This window comes from Melanerpes formicivorus, unplaced genomic scaffold, assembly GCF_026170545.1.
Source record: "Melanerpes formicivorus ecotype bairdi unplaced genomic scaffold, bMelFor1.0.p_v2 SCAF_128, whole genome shotgun sequence".
NCBI lineage: Eukaryota > Metazoa > Chordata > Aves > Piciformes > Picidae > Melanerpes > Melanerpes formicivorus.
The window spans coordinates 651811-665966 of record NW_027142480.1 but is presented as its reverse complement, the minus strand read 5'-3'; the positions used below and the strand labels follow the sequence as shown (position 1 = coordinate 665966).

Below are 14156 nucleotides of genomic sequence, written 5' to 3'. Positions count from 1 at the left end.
TCTTTCCCTACTGAGCAGCTTTCTGGTCACTCTTTCCCAAGACTAGAGAGTTGCATGGTAGTTGTGACCTACCCTCCTTCCTACCTTCAAACAGATCAACACTTCCTCCTAGCTTACTGTCACTGGCCAACATATTGAAGGGTGTACTCAATCCCTCATCCAGATCATTGATAAAGATATCAATGAGAACTGTCCCAAATACTGAGCCCTGGGGATGAACAGGACTTGTGACTAGCTGCCAACTGGATTTATCTCCATTCACCATCATGTTCAGTTTTTTAACAGAGTTATGTTTGAGTTTATCAGTATGAAATAGACCCTGAATGTTGGGAGCACATGATAAGTTTGCAGGATTGGTAGGCTTTTCTGCCTAATATTAAATAGCAACTATCCAAATATTCCATCAGACATACATGGCTGTGTGCTTCCTCTGTATTAGTGATAATCTATTATTGATACCATCTTTGGTATTCATAACTAAGCTATGCAATGTTGACAAATTAAATCACTCAATTAGTAATTATTAATAGTTCTTTATGTACCAGAGGAAAAAGAAAGTGAAGAGGGATAATAAGAACAACGATGAAGAAAATAAATGCTTTTTTTCTTAGTGAATCTGATAGTCCATTATTTAGTTTCAGTAATTTCTCAGGTTTTTACCAAAAAAGGTTTTTGTTATCTGGGTGTATTTTTATCACACAAATTTGCTATGCTCTTGCATCAGCAAAAGGTGTAGCTGGGAGCGATGCAGTGATTGTAAACTGTGACTAATTAGCCACTTTCAGTTACTTAGTGTATATAATCAGTAGGAATCTATCTGAAAGATCTTGAAAAGGTTTTTTTTTAAATTTGTACAGTTATATTGTAGACTCAAATCCAAAACTAAGGATTCTTTCCTCTTGAGACACCCCCTGAAAGGACTGTTTCCAACTGAGGAGTTACTGTTTTCATCAAGTATGTTTTGGTTTATTTTCCTTACTTGTGACTCTGCAGGTTGCAATATCCGCTTTATCTAGCTATTTGAGAGTGCAAAAAGAGCAGAAACAATCACAGGATCTGTCCACAGTAAAAAGGAAAGTCTTAAAGGAAGAAAAGGTTCTCTATGTAAAGGCTAATGATTAACCACTAATGGAGTTATTAACACCTTTGGAGTAAAATAGCAAAAAGATAGCTTGGCTACCACTCTGGCCTGCAACAAACTGAGGAGTATCAGGACTAACTTCCTGAAGTGGAGTTTTAAAAATGCTAATAATTTCAAAATTTGTTTTACGTAATTCTGTGAAGACTTAAATCATGGCATTATGTGTACTGCATTAATAATAGTTTTGTTGGGTATTTTTACTAAAAATTGAATTTTTAGAAGTTGCAGTTTATGTATTGTGATAGAAACTAAACTTGTCTCCTTCCAGATCTTGACTGCCCTTTGGATTTGGGACCCATATCCCAGTTTTGTCTTGAAAACTGAGTTCCTAGTTATGTCTGCAGCCTTCTAGCATTTCAGGAATAACTGAAATGTTCTGTGATTGCAGCTGTGACAATGACTGTTGAGGCTGCCTGATTTTAGTTGGCAATTCTTGGGAGCAATCTGAAATTCTTTTTTTCTTCTTTCTTTTAATTTCAGATTTGAATAAAAATGTTTGAGCAGATAAGACTCAACAAATAACTGAAGTAAAAAAAAATAATTAAAACATAACAATACTGGTGCATAGACTGCAAACACATATAAAACCTTTTCCCTCTCTATTGTTTTTCTGACTTATACAGTATGACTTTGCCACTTTAGATTTTATTTCTTCTAGCAATGAGGAGATAGGCCTACGGAAAAAGTGTGTTTATTTTTTTCTGAAAGAGAAAAAGAATGGGTGGTACACTGATGAATGAACTGTTCAGAGTTACTCTGGATGCTTTAGAGATACTTGCTTCCTTCAAGTGTTACAGGCTCTGAATCGATAAGGAGATTTAACATGAAAAGCTCACTTTTCATGTTGAAGGTTAAAAGAGACATGATTTTTTTCCCCCCACAAAGTCATCTTAAAATGCATACTATAGAGTTTTGCAAGACATCCCAAGCACAAATCTCTCTTAAGATTTTTCTTTTTCATATGGCAATTACAATTGCAAGAGGCTGATGAACAACACAGAGGGTCACTTTCACTTGTCTGGAACAAATCTGTAACAGATTGCTTTGAAACCATAACACCTCATCTGTTGTAGAAGAGATATTCCTTAAATATCTCAGCTTAAGCCAAGAGTAAGAACTGCATTTAGAATAGGTACTGTGAATTTAAGAAGTCACTACTGTATAGTGTGTAGAGTTTGCAACTTTCTCAGGTTCCACAAATGATGCAAATCCATATTATGTAAATGTTAGTTAAATTAGACCTTAAGTTTCTAGACCCTTGGCTTACACTAATGCCAATATTATAGAATTCAGCTGAACACTGTTATATTGATAGAAATAAAGTTGAGGGTATAGACACAATTCTCTTGTTGACTGCCAGTCATACAGTCTTCTCTGTTATAACGAATGCATGATACAATTCACGTTATCAGTTTTATATATTTTGATGATGTTTTCAATTATTCTTTTTGTTGAGATTCTAATCATGTGTCATATATTGTATTTTTTATTCTACTAATATTAATTATAGATATTAATTAGCAAATATGTTGTCATTCTAGGGTCATTCACATATCACCTGTATGCCTGGACCAGTAAGAAGATGGAATTATCCAATCCCAATATGTTTAGGTATGTTCAAAGTGAACTTTCTTACATATGGCAGAACAAAAAAGCCAGAAAATTCAAAAATAAGAGATATATATAGGGGAAAGAATAGGGAGAACTAGAAGAACTGAAGAACTTCAAAGTGAAAATAGTCAGTCAGAAAACTTTCAAAGTACACTTCACACTTATTTTGGCAAAGTTTTTCAAAGAAGAAGGAATGAAATATGTTGTAGTCAGAATATACTATCAATTCACTACCAGTGATGAGACCTCCAGAGACCCTTACAAACATAGTTATTTATTAATCATTTCTACAGCAGAGAGATGAAAATTATAGAAAATGCTAAAATAGAAATAGCATTACATTTTCATCTCTAATAAGATCAACATAAGGCATGTTGGCTCAATTTAAGAAGATACATTTTTTTATTTCAAATTAAACTGCATGTATAACCATGTTAATATTATTGGAAGAAGCACTAGAATCCTGCCAGAAGCCCAAATGAAACATCTGCAGAGAATTTAAATATATTATTCTTGTATAATGAATAAATGTGGAGGATATAAACCACGTGCTGTCTAAAGTCTCTTTCCATGAATAGAAATGCCTTTTTGTTTGGCTTCCCTAACAGTAAAAATTATCTGCCTTTGTAATCTTAAATGTAGGGAAAGCAGGATGCTGCAGATCTCATTAAAGATTTTATACTTTGCTTTTCTTCAAGACAGATTATATATCCTCTTGAGCTGCTTCACGTAATCCTGTTCCTAATCCTGTGAGGCGTTAAAAACCTCCCATGAGGTACTGAGCTCCCTCAGCTTAGAATTTATAAATATTCAACAAGATTCAGATATCCATTTTTTAAGTGTTAGTCTTCAGTTTCTATCATTATGGATTAACATACATGCTATGATAATTGCAATGCTCTGTGGTAAATTCTGAAGACAACGATGCTGTACTGAAATTTTGGAAGGTTATTTTCCTTTCTTTTTTGCTGGTAAGGATTTTTAACTGTTTCAAAGAATGTAGCAAATGTTCATTGGGCAAAATTGTTAAACAAAGCTTTATTTATCATAAATAAGATCTTAAAATCTAATATTGAAGTGTAAGTCACATTGTGCCTGAACAAAAATAAAATTAGGTTCAAATATGGATTTAGTTTGATTTCTGGAAATAGGTGTGTGCATCCATTTTATAAGTCTGTTTATTTTATCTCATTTTTAGAACAGCAGGATACAAATGAAGTTTTTAAAAGGCCTTTTTAAATGCCTTGAGTGCAGAATTTTTCAGAAATACAGTATTATTCAGATGCTCCTTTACAAACCAATGTGGAATTGTCAATTTTGCTCAGAGCTGATGTGAGCCACTTCTTTGTTCACAAGGGTAGTTCATCCAGATAGAGGGCAGAGTAGACATCTGTTTTCTCCTTCCAGGTACATGTTTGTCCCCAGAACTAAAGTCTAGTCAATGCAAAGTAAATATTTATGTTTAAAACACCTACTTCTAAATTACTTTGTTGCATATATTTATAGATAAAGTACATCTATGTAATGGTCTCTGTATTTATTTATTTTTAATAAACTTAGTTGTTATTGTATTATTAATGTTGGAAATATCTTTATTGTTCTGGATTAATTTTGGTATCGTTTTGCTCCTTTAATAAAATGTTTTCCCTTTGTTCTTGTTTGATTTGGATTGGTTTGGTTTGGTTTTTTAGCCCAATGTGGTGGTGCCATGTCAGACTTCAGCGGAGTGATCCTCAGCCCCGGGTTTCCTGGCAATTATCCTAGCAGTCTGGATTGTACATGGACAATAAAGCTGCCTATTGGGTTTGGTATGTTCATATATTAAAATTCTTGAGGTTTTTATGGATTCAAAACACTGAATAGATTTAAAATATCATTATATTTATCCTGGAGGGAAAAAAAAAAAAGTAAAATAGGAATTGTAGTTTGCTTTTAAAAGTTACCAAAGCTTTAAAAGAAAAGTGTAGAATAGAAAAGCTACAAGGTTCTTGATTCTGCATTTAATATTTATTACAGTTTTCTGATAAAGACAAAGTTGTTTAATTAGAATTAAGTATGATTTTCTAACTGAACAGATATGATTTCTCTTTGTGCCATCATAAAGTCAGGAAAAATAAATAGTTATCACAAATATTGTAAACCATCAGTATCAGTTTAGAAGCTGCTAAAGCTGCATTTCAATTAATTGTCATTAAATTTCTTAGCATATCCTAGGAGAAAATTGGGAGGAACCTCTATAAACTTCCCACTTAAGAGCTGTCAAACTTCCCACTCTAGTAAGTTTGTCAGTAACACTAGGTCACGACCACTACAACTGGCAGATCCTCAGCAGGACTGCTACTCACTTCAGATCCCAATCTGTACCAGATGATCACAGAATCAAGATAAGGATGTTGTGCTCCAGATGCTTCTGTGACAGTTTTAGGCTGTGCCTTTAAGAAAAGACAGCTACAGAATTCTCTAGCTGAATGCTTTGGTGTAACAAAAGGAAACCAAAGATAATTCTAAACAAATTTCATTGATAGATCAGTAGAAATGTAACTTTTAGGATTTTAGTTTCAGTTCAGTCTGCTCGGCTGTTTCTCTGCTGGGCAGCTGTTTTCTTTCTTCTGTTCTTGGCGGTGCTGACCTTGGATAATGAGATAAGAAAACTAACTTCTTTTTCCTTAACAGCTGCTTTGAACTAACAAAATTTCCCTTAATATCCATATTCTCTCTAATCCTTTTTGGGAAAAAGGGAGGAAGAGAGAAAAAGGGTTTTAGGGAGGACCCAGAGGGGGATTCTTCTCCAGAGGGAGTTTTCTATTACGTTCTTTCTTGTGTATTTTTGTATATACTGTAAATATTATATATTGTGTATATATTCATTGTGTTTCATTCTGCTTGTAAAAATACAGCCTTTTGCATGTACTTCTCCAACTAAATTAGTTGTGGTTTGTGTGTGGGGGGAGAATTGAACTTTCTCACTACCACAACTTCTTATGCAGACCATTAAGGAGGGTTTGTTTACAGTGTTTCTGTGGACAGAAGTTGTGCCATTTGTTGAGAATGTGTTTTCATTATTCAGGTTTCTCATGAAGACATTGAACACTGCAAGCCATAGAAATTATACTTTAGACAGCTTGGTATGATAGCTTCAAGTGTTTTATCTTGATTTTTTTTTTCTTTTTTTAGTCATGTTTTTTTGACTCTTTAGATCCCATGCAGATCCCTACTAGTTTTTTCAGTTCAAGTATGGGAAAACTACACTTGAAGCAAACAGAAATGTGCTTGACATTTTTGAGCATTTCTAAACAGGACATGATTAACCCCAAATTTACAAATAAAGTAAAATTCCATTTAAAAAATGAAAAAATATTACTTGATAAAATGTTAGCTAAAACTGACCTTAGTGATGCTGTGGTTCTAGCCCAGTGGAGGCATGCATATCTAGGTCATCTAAATAGTAAATAGAAAGACTCAAAAACATCATCATATGAACCTTCTGCAGACTTTCACTTATTTAACTTAAGTGTTTTTAATAATTTTTTTCTTGATTAGAAGTAATGCATCATAAGATTTTACATTTCACTGTAGCTAATGACATGAAATAAACCAATGGCAATATGATGATTGCAATCAACTTGTAAGGCTACTTCGTAAGATTTGCTGTTATTTCTGGTATTTATGGTTAGATTTTATATGTAAATATATTAAATACTCCTTCAAGAGGGGTGCCCAGACAGCAAAAAATATAGAAGATACAAAACCAAACAAAAGGTCTAGAAAGCAGAGGTCACAGAGAAACAAAGGCAAGTGCTACAGGCTGAGTAAAGGTTTAATACTTTGGAAAATTGATAGGGTTCAGGAACTTGTAGTGAAAGATGTTAGAGAATAGAGAAAGAGTGATGGGCAAAATTAAAGCAGAGCAGATTGTATATTGAAGAAAGTGAATGAAAGAGGAAAAAAAAAACAAAAGCAAACAAAACAGTAAAATAGCATGAGCTGGCAGTTATCAATGACAGCCTGAATTTTGGATGAGTATTTGTTTCACAAGATTAAATAAAAGGCCAAGCTCACAAATATCAGATACAGAGAAAAAGAAGATCTTGGATCTGTATGGATTCTCTGTGTAGGAGATATTTGGAAGCCTGGCAAAAGAAAAGAATGACATATAAAGCAGAAGCTTTCTTATAACATATAGACCATCTTCAGATAAAGAGAGAGAAAAATCAAGATAAAAGAGGTTTAATTATGCACTAACCTTTTTTTCCTGTAGCGTATAAAATGTTACATGCTTCAGAAGACCATTCATAAACTTTACATGATATCTAGGGAGAAAGCTCTCAAAAACGATGACAAGCACTATTTAACTATTACAGTTACAAAATTATTCATGACTTTTCAATAATTAATCTAACATTATATCTTTTCTTTTCAATTTTATGTGAAATGATGTTGATTGTCTTTGCCAGAAACACCAATGGGACTCAATCATCTCCTTAGTGAAAGTACACTGTTATCATTCCACAGTTGCAGTAACTCCAGACAAAACACAAATCTTACTTTAACATATAAAAAAACAACAACATATAAACAGGAAAATATTTAAAGAGCTACTGAGCTGCTGAGCATTTTCTTCTTGTCCTTCCACATCTGGTTAGAAAAGATAACTTGTTAATGGATAGTAAGATACCTTTCTGTACTTTAAAGAATTGAATAGTCAGGAGTTTCTGCCAGGAAGATCATCAAATGACACAGTGTATGTATGTTAATTAAGTAATTGAACTGCACGTTTAGTGATGCTCCTGGAAGTTGTAGATGTATTTTCCTGACAGCCCATCAGTTAATGTGACTGACAAGTTTTATTTCCTGTCATTGGCTCCATTAGCTCCATGTTTGCTTTGTCAGGTCTGTCTCTTTGGATATTTTTGTTTCTGGTTCTCCCCATTTGTGCTGTTTTTCCAATTGATAGGACATCCCTGGTCAGATAACCTCACTGGAATAAACATTATCACACTCTCACTCAACGTGATCAGTTAGTGGGACTGACCAGGTTTGGTACTCACCACTGCCTTCCCCAGGTTTGTGTCCCTGTTTTTTGTTGTTTGTTTCATTGTTTGTTTTTTTTTTTTTCCAAGTGTGGCACAAAAATAAGCATTTTTTGTAATAGAACTGGGGACTATTTTCTGCAACTGAAAGCAAGAAAGGTTTAACTATATTAAACATGTTCAATCCTCAGAATCAGAATTTGCCCTAAATGCACAAAGAACAAACTTTGCCAAAAGTGGCATGTATATAACCTACAACAGATCGGTGTCTTAGATCGTATTGATATTTCAGTGTCAGTATTTCTTACCTTGAGAGACATTCAGGATGAGTAATGCATGAGGACAAAGAGTGCTTTAAATTGAATTCTATGGATTGCATCTGGGAGAGTAACACATACATTTCCATTGGTCATGTTATTTTCTGATATCATCAGTGTAAGATGTGCATATGTGATTTTCCCTCCTGGTATTGATGCTGGTGGCTTTTATTTACTGATGATGTTTTTCAGGTGTCCATTTGCAATTTGTGAATTTCTCGACGGAAACCATACATGATTATTTAGAAGTTAGAAGCGGATCTACAGAAACTAGCAGTGTTATTGGGAGACTGAGTGGCCCTCAACTACCAGCCTCGCTGTTCAGCACAACTCATGAAACCAGTTTATACTTTCACAGTGATTATTCACAGAACAAACAAGGATTTCATATTGTGTACCAAGGTGAGACTTTGACATTCTTCCCCTTTTTGGCATTCCTAAAAGATACACATGAAATAAAAGATTTTGCTTATTCCAAACCAAACTGTTATGCATCATGTTCAAACAGAAGAATGCAGAAAGTTAAAATGAAAAAGGAAAGATAATTGTATATTCTCTCTAAAAGGCAGTTCAAATGTATGCAAAGAGATAATTTCCCGTATCTGAATTTGGCTGGAATATTGCTTTACATTATATGGCTTAGAAAGTAAGCATCTCTGTTGGTTGACTTGTATAAGCATGGGAATCTTGATTTTGTGTCTTGGGTTCTGGAAAGGGAAGATCTAAATATCATTTTAGAGTACTGGGTCCTTGTAGGCTAGTAAAGATTAATGCCAGCTCAGGAATCTCTGAATCCATTTTGTAGTTGCCTATATCAATGGAATATTCTTGTTCTGTTGTACCCAAATAGGTCATGCTGAGCAGTTGAAGACTGCAAGATCATAGTTCTATTTACATAATTGCAGATTCATTTAAAAGGGATTAGGTGCTCTCTGGTCACCAGAAAAAGAAAAAAAATAAAAGGAAAAAAAAAGGTCAAATATATATTTTAAACATATTTTCCTGATATGAATAACCTCAAAGGATGATTTAAGGAATTCTTCTTCAAAGGAATCTCCTATTACTCTTTCAATAGTATTAAGTCCAAATTGACTTGAACTCTATGAAACATTCTGGAATTAAACCTCTGTAAAAAGTGCTAGCATTTAAAGGATAAGTCACTTAATGACCTTTAAATTGCCTAGTAAGATTTTACTTGCTTCTCATTTGGTATATGTCACAATTTGTAGTAGTAACAGAACTTTAAAATCTGCTGCTAAGAGGGCAGTGAAAGACTGAAGAGTGTATACTATTAATAGCAGTAATTGCAATCACTTTGGTGATGTATATGTCCAAGAATTTTTAAAGAGGTCCTGTATTTTTTAACCACATAAGAGAGAAAAAATTTCTTTTGAACTATTCTCTCTTAGCATATTTTTTCTCAGTTCTGTAATAAAAAGCCAATGCTTCAAATCTTTGAAAAGGCCACAAAAATGTGAGAGAAGCTTATTTTCAGATCTCATTTGTTTACTATAAAATCATATTTCATAGTTCATTATAGTGTCCTTTAATTCTTCTGAGGAAACCAAGTAAAATTCTAGATGGATACATTTTTCTCTCCTTTAAGCATAAGAATGTAGAAACGGAAAACCACTATGGTGTTCCCTAGTAGGAAAATTGAAGCTACTTAGCAGTACAGAAACCTAACTAGTTTCTTTTGGATTTATCCCTGAAAATTCATAATTAAATTACTGTGGGATTTTATGTCATGTCTTTACTCAGTCTCTCCACTGTCTTCATGGGTTTTGTGAGCTTCAATTGTATCACTCCCAATCCCTTTCCCAATGAACCATGTGCTCAGTAATGTTATTCATTGTTACAGGCTGTATCATATTACTAAGTATAGAAGTCAGATTCACCAATATGATAGATTTTCACTGGGACAACACCCTACCGCTAGATCAGATCTTGAAATTATGTGATGCACATCTTGGTTCAGCATCTCTTCTGGGTGAAAACGATGCGTTCCTGTTTTCAAATTATTTTTGCTCTATTTTATTATGTTTTTAATTTAAATGTAACTTGCTGTGTTTTATGACATTTTTGGAAAGACAGTTTGATTATTTAAATGTCAGTCCTTCCTCTAGTAGCTGCTTTAACTTTCCTGCTGAGTCACACAGACTTTCTGATCCCATTTTGTGGTGTTTTTTTTTCATTCTGAATAGTAGTTGTTTTACTTAGTCTTTTAAAGTAGTGTCAATCTGCATGACTTAGGTTTTGTATCATTTCTTTTCCAGCATATCAGCTACAAAGCTGTCCTGATCCTCGACCTTTTCGCAATGGTTTCGTTATTGGGAATGATTTTACTGTAGGACAAACAATTTCTTTTGAATGTTTTCCTGGCTACACATTAATTGGAAATTCAGCTCTCACTTGTCTTCATGGCATCAGCCGTAACTGGAATCATCCTCTCCCCAGATGTGAAGGTATGTTCTTGGTGACATTGGAACCCTTCATTATTTGTGAGTTTTCCTAAGGACTGTTAACTAACATTATTTGAGCTTTTCAGTTTGTAGAGACCTGTCTATCTACATTATGGTCTTGCAGATCAAGTCTTCAATTTTCCATGTGAAAATGTTTGCAGAGAAGCTGGAATGTTTCATGGGAATATGAATAAGTTTAATTTTGGAAGGTTAGGCTTAAGGTCTGGAGTATGGGCATCTGTATTGCTTTTTAATCTATCTGGCACTACAGAGTAAAGGCTTTGCACTGCATCAAGAAAAAAAGTATTCAAAACCTGACTTTCCAAATTTAACCACTCATGTTCTGTCTTGCCAGTTAAAAAGAAATGTCTAACATGGCATAAAGTGCAGTTGTCTTCCAGTCAGTTTTTAGTACATATATTATTTTGAATGAGAATTAAAAAAAATAAAAGAAGGTATTTTTTAACCTTTTGCATATTTCTACACTTGCAACAAGCAAGGAGATACAAGGAACTGTGGCTTCTACGTAGCTGAAATTTTAACAAGATGGAATGAATGTATATTCAGATCCTGCAGAGGTATTTGTCTTAGCCCTAACTATGCTGAAATGAGCTTGTACTTAAGCAGCAGGCCAAAGGTCTGTCATCAGATTACGAAACAGAAAATGGTGGTAACACAGAAATCTCTTTGAAGAATATCTGTGCACAGCAAAATCTGTTTGTGGAACTGAGGGCTGGATTTTCTTCCATATGAAATAGTTGCTTGTTTATGGAACATCTATGTTTGTCACAACTGTGTCAACATTGAGGCAGCAAAGGTAGGTTCCTAGATAAGTACAGATACAGTGACACTACTTCATATTCAGAACTGTCATCTCTGAGTCCTATACTATTGAGACCAAAAGATCTATACACAGTTAGCAATTAAGTTTCTGACATCAAAGGTCTCTATGTACCTAAGCATAGATTTCCCCAAGTATGAGATATGAATGCTCACCTTCATATACCATAAAGACTCTCCACAGTTTCAGGAGGCGCGTTCAAGACCTGAGTTAAAAGTCTGATTTCTCTATATTGAATGCTAAAAGCTCAGCATAAAGAATGGAAACCACAATATTGAACATGCTGAGGAGGAAAAAAAAAAAATTAAAAAAGCAAAGCACCTGGATTTTTGCATTATACTCTGAATTATCTACCTAAATTAAGATGCTTACTCAAAATTTCTTCTGGGGTCAGCGCACCACAGACATTTCCTCGGGATGTGGCAGCTGAATTAAGACACATCTGATACTGAATTCATAAGGAGAAGCCATATCTTGTGAAAGAGAGATGACAGCTACACTGTCTTTTGAAAGTGGAAGAAGTTAATTCATCACAACTGAATTAATCATGCATTTTCTGAATCCTGAGGGAATAGTAAAAGTTTGTGTCTTAACTGCCAGGCAGCTTAGTTTTCCCCTGCTACTTACCTCTAGCTGTATTTTCTGTGCCTCAGAATCAAGACAGCTGATTTACTGAACAGAGTGATACTGTTTCATTGAATTACATTACTAGAATTAATAATTTAATTAGTAAATTCTAAGATATCCAAAGTGTGTTCCTGTTCCAAATATTGCTTTTGATGAAGTTCCTGAACAGTGAATGGAAGTTCTTTGTTTCCCCCTTCCTAAATAGAATAGAATAAACCAGGTTGGAAGAGACCTTCAAGATCATCGCGTCCAACCTATCACCCAACACCACCTAATTAACTAACCCATGTAACCAAGCACCCTGTCAAGTCTCCTCCTGAACACCTCCAGTGACGGCGACTCCACCACCTCCCCGGGCAGTCCATTCCAATGGGCAATCACTCTCTCTGTGTAAAACTTCCTCCTGACCTCCAGCCTGAACTTCCCCTGGCGCAGCCTGAGACTGTGTCCTCTTGTTCTGGTGCTGGCTGTCTGGGAGAAGAGACCAACCTCTGCCTGTTTACAACCCCCCTTCAGGTAGTTGTAGAGAGCAATAAGGTCATCCCTGAGTCTCCTCCTCTCCAGGCTAAGCAGCCCCAGCTCCCGCAGTCTCTCCTCATAGGGCTTGTGTTCCAAGCCCCTCACTAACTTCGTTGCCCTTCTCTGGACTCATTCCAGCAAGTCAACATCCTTCCTAAAAAATGTGAAGATTTTTCTGCAGTAGCTGCACCAGAATTTGATTCTTACCTCACGAGGATGTTTATTCCCATAAACTACCCCACTCAATTCTGCAGAAGCAGAAAGGCTGAAAGGTTTGAATAAACTGTAAGGTTAAGATGAATGTTTTAGTTATTCTTTAAGCTTTATCTCTACATGTGATATGTAAAGATGCAGATAAAATTCAACCTGATTTGTAATGGAGATCTAGTGTGTAAACTGTGCTGGAAGATTACAGACTGCCAACATTTCTCAAATCCCAGGGGAAAAAAAAAAATATTACATGGGATTTGGTGAAAATATTTGCCACAGTATTTTCAGTAAAGAGATTTTGACTTTTTTATGTGTTACTGATATTTTTTTAGTTTGTTTTGTTTGGTTGGTTTTCCTTACTGTTGAAGTAAAACAGCTAATTAGGTATCTTCTGGTTGTGCTTGATTTGAGATAAAGACCTTGTGTTCAAAAGCACTGAAAGGAATTGGGTTTTCTTTGTATATGGCTAGCGCCTGAAATAGATATGCTCACATCTATAGTCATTTAAATACCTTTATTGTAAGGCAGCACAGACTAAAGGCTTGTTTAATGCTGCGGACTTCTTGAAGCAGACAGTCTGAATTAAATATCACTTAAATGTGGTTGCTCTTTGAACAGTTTTAATTTCTTATCCCTGAATCCTTATGCACCTAAAATTCCTTTAACCTGTGCTCAGCACCATCTAACCTCTCTGACCCTTCTTTACTCATCTCCCTCAGCTTCATCCTTTTGGAATCTATTCCCTATCCTTTTCAAGGAAATCTCATTACCTGACAGTTATCAGACCACGTCCTCACTCCCCTAAGACCCTGCTGCAAAATCAATTCTGTCTGCACTGCTCAAAACCCCTTGAGACTATGAAGCTAAAAGCTGAAGAAAAACAATATAGCTGCTGTTGAGCCAGAATGGGTGAGGTGTGACTCTGAAAGTCTCCTTACCCTACAGTTCAGCACCAAAGTATATCTATATATAAACCATAACATGTGCCTTACCTAAATACAAGCAATACACAATCCCTGTATGCCAAACTTGTATTTCCAGTAAAATGTTTTCTGGTTAGAGGTTCTGAAGTCTATTTTGGGGACCATGGGTTGCCCATTTTGGGTGGAGTGGGGAGGAATGCAATAAAAATAAACCAAATGAAAGCATTTTAGCTTTTGCTCAGTTTTTCAGAACTAGTGTTCTGTAGCATAAATTCTTTTCTGTGATAACAAAGTGGTGTAATATTCAACATGCATCTGAATGTCTGTGGAGAAAAGCATATATTTTGGTCTAAAATGCATAGTTAGAAAGCTGTGTGGTCAGTCTTGCATTGTATTGATGTCTAAAATTTGTGCACTTTAACAAGAATTACAGGCAGAACTTACTTTGTCTAGGAGAGGTTACCTCAGGAAATTC

The 14156-nt window shown here is 35.1% G+C and overlaps 1 protein-coding gene across 1 annotated transcript in view; it reads left to right on the top strand.

Annotated features, from left to right (window-relative positions):
* The window catches only part of CSMD3 (CUB and Sushi multiple domains 3), a 406730-nt gene that overhangs the window by 328362 nt on the left and 64212 nt on the right, over positions 1-14156 (top strand). Inside the window, exons 40-43 of the mRNA XM_068167989.1 lie at positions 2683-2752; positions 4444-4560; positions 8292-8501; positions 10376-10564. Coding sequence (XP_068024090.1) covers positions 2683-2752; positions 4444-4560; positions 8292-8501; positions 10376-10564 — 586 coding nt within the window. The remainder of the gene's footprint in view (positions 1-2682; positions 2753-4443; positions 4561-8291; positions 8502-10375; positions 10565-14156) is intronic.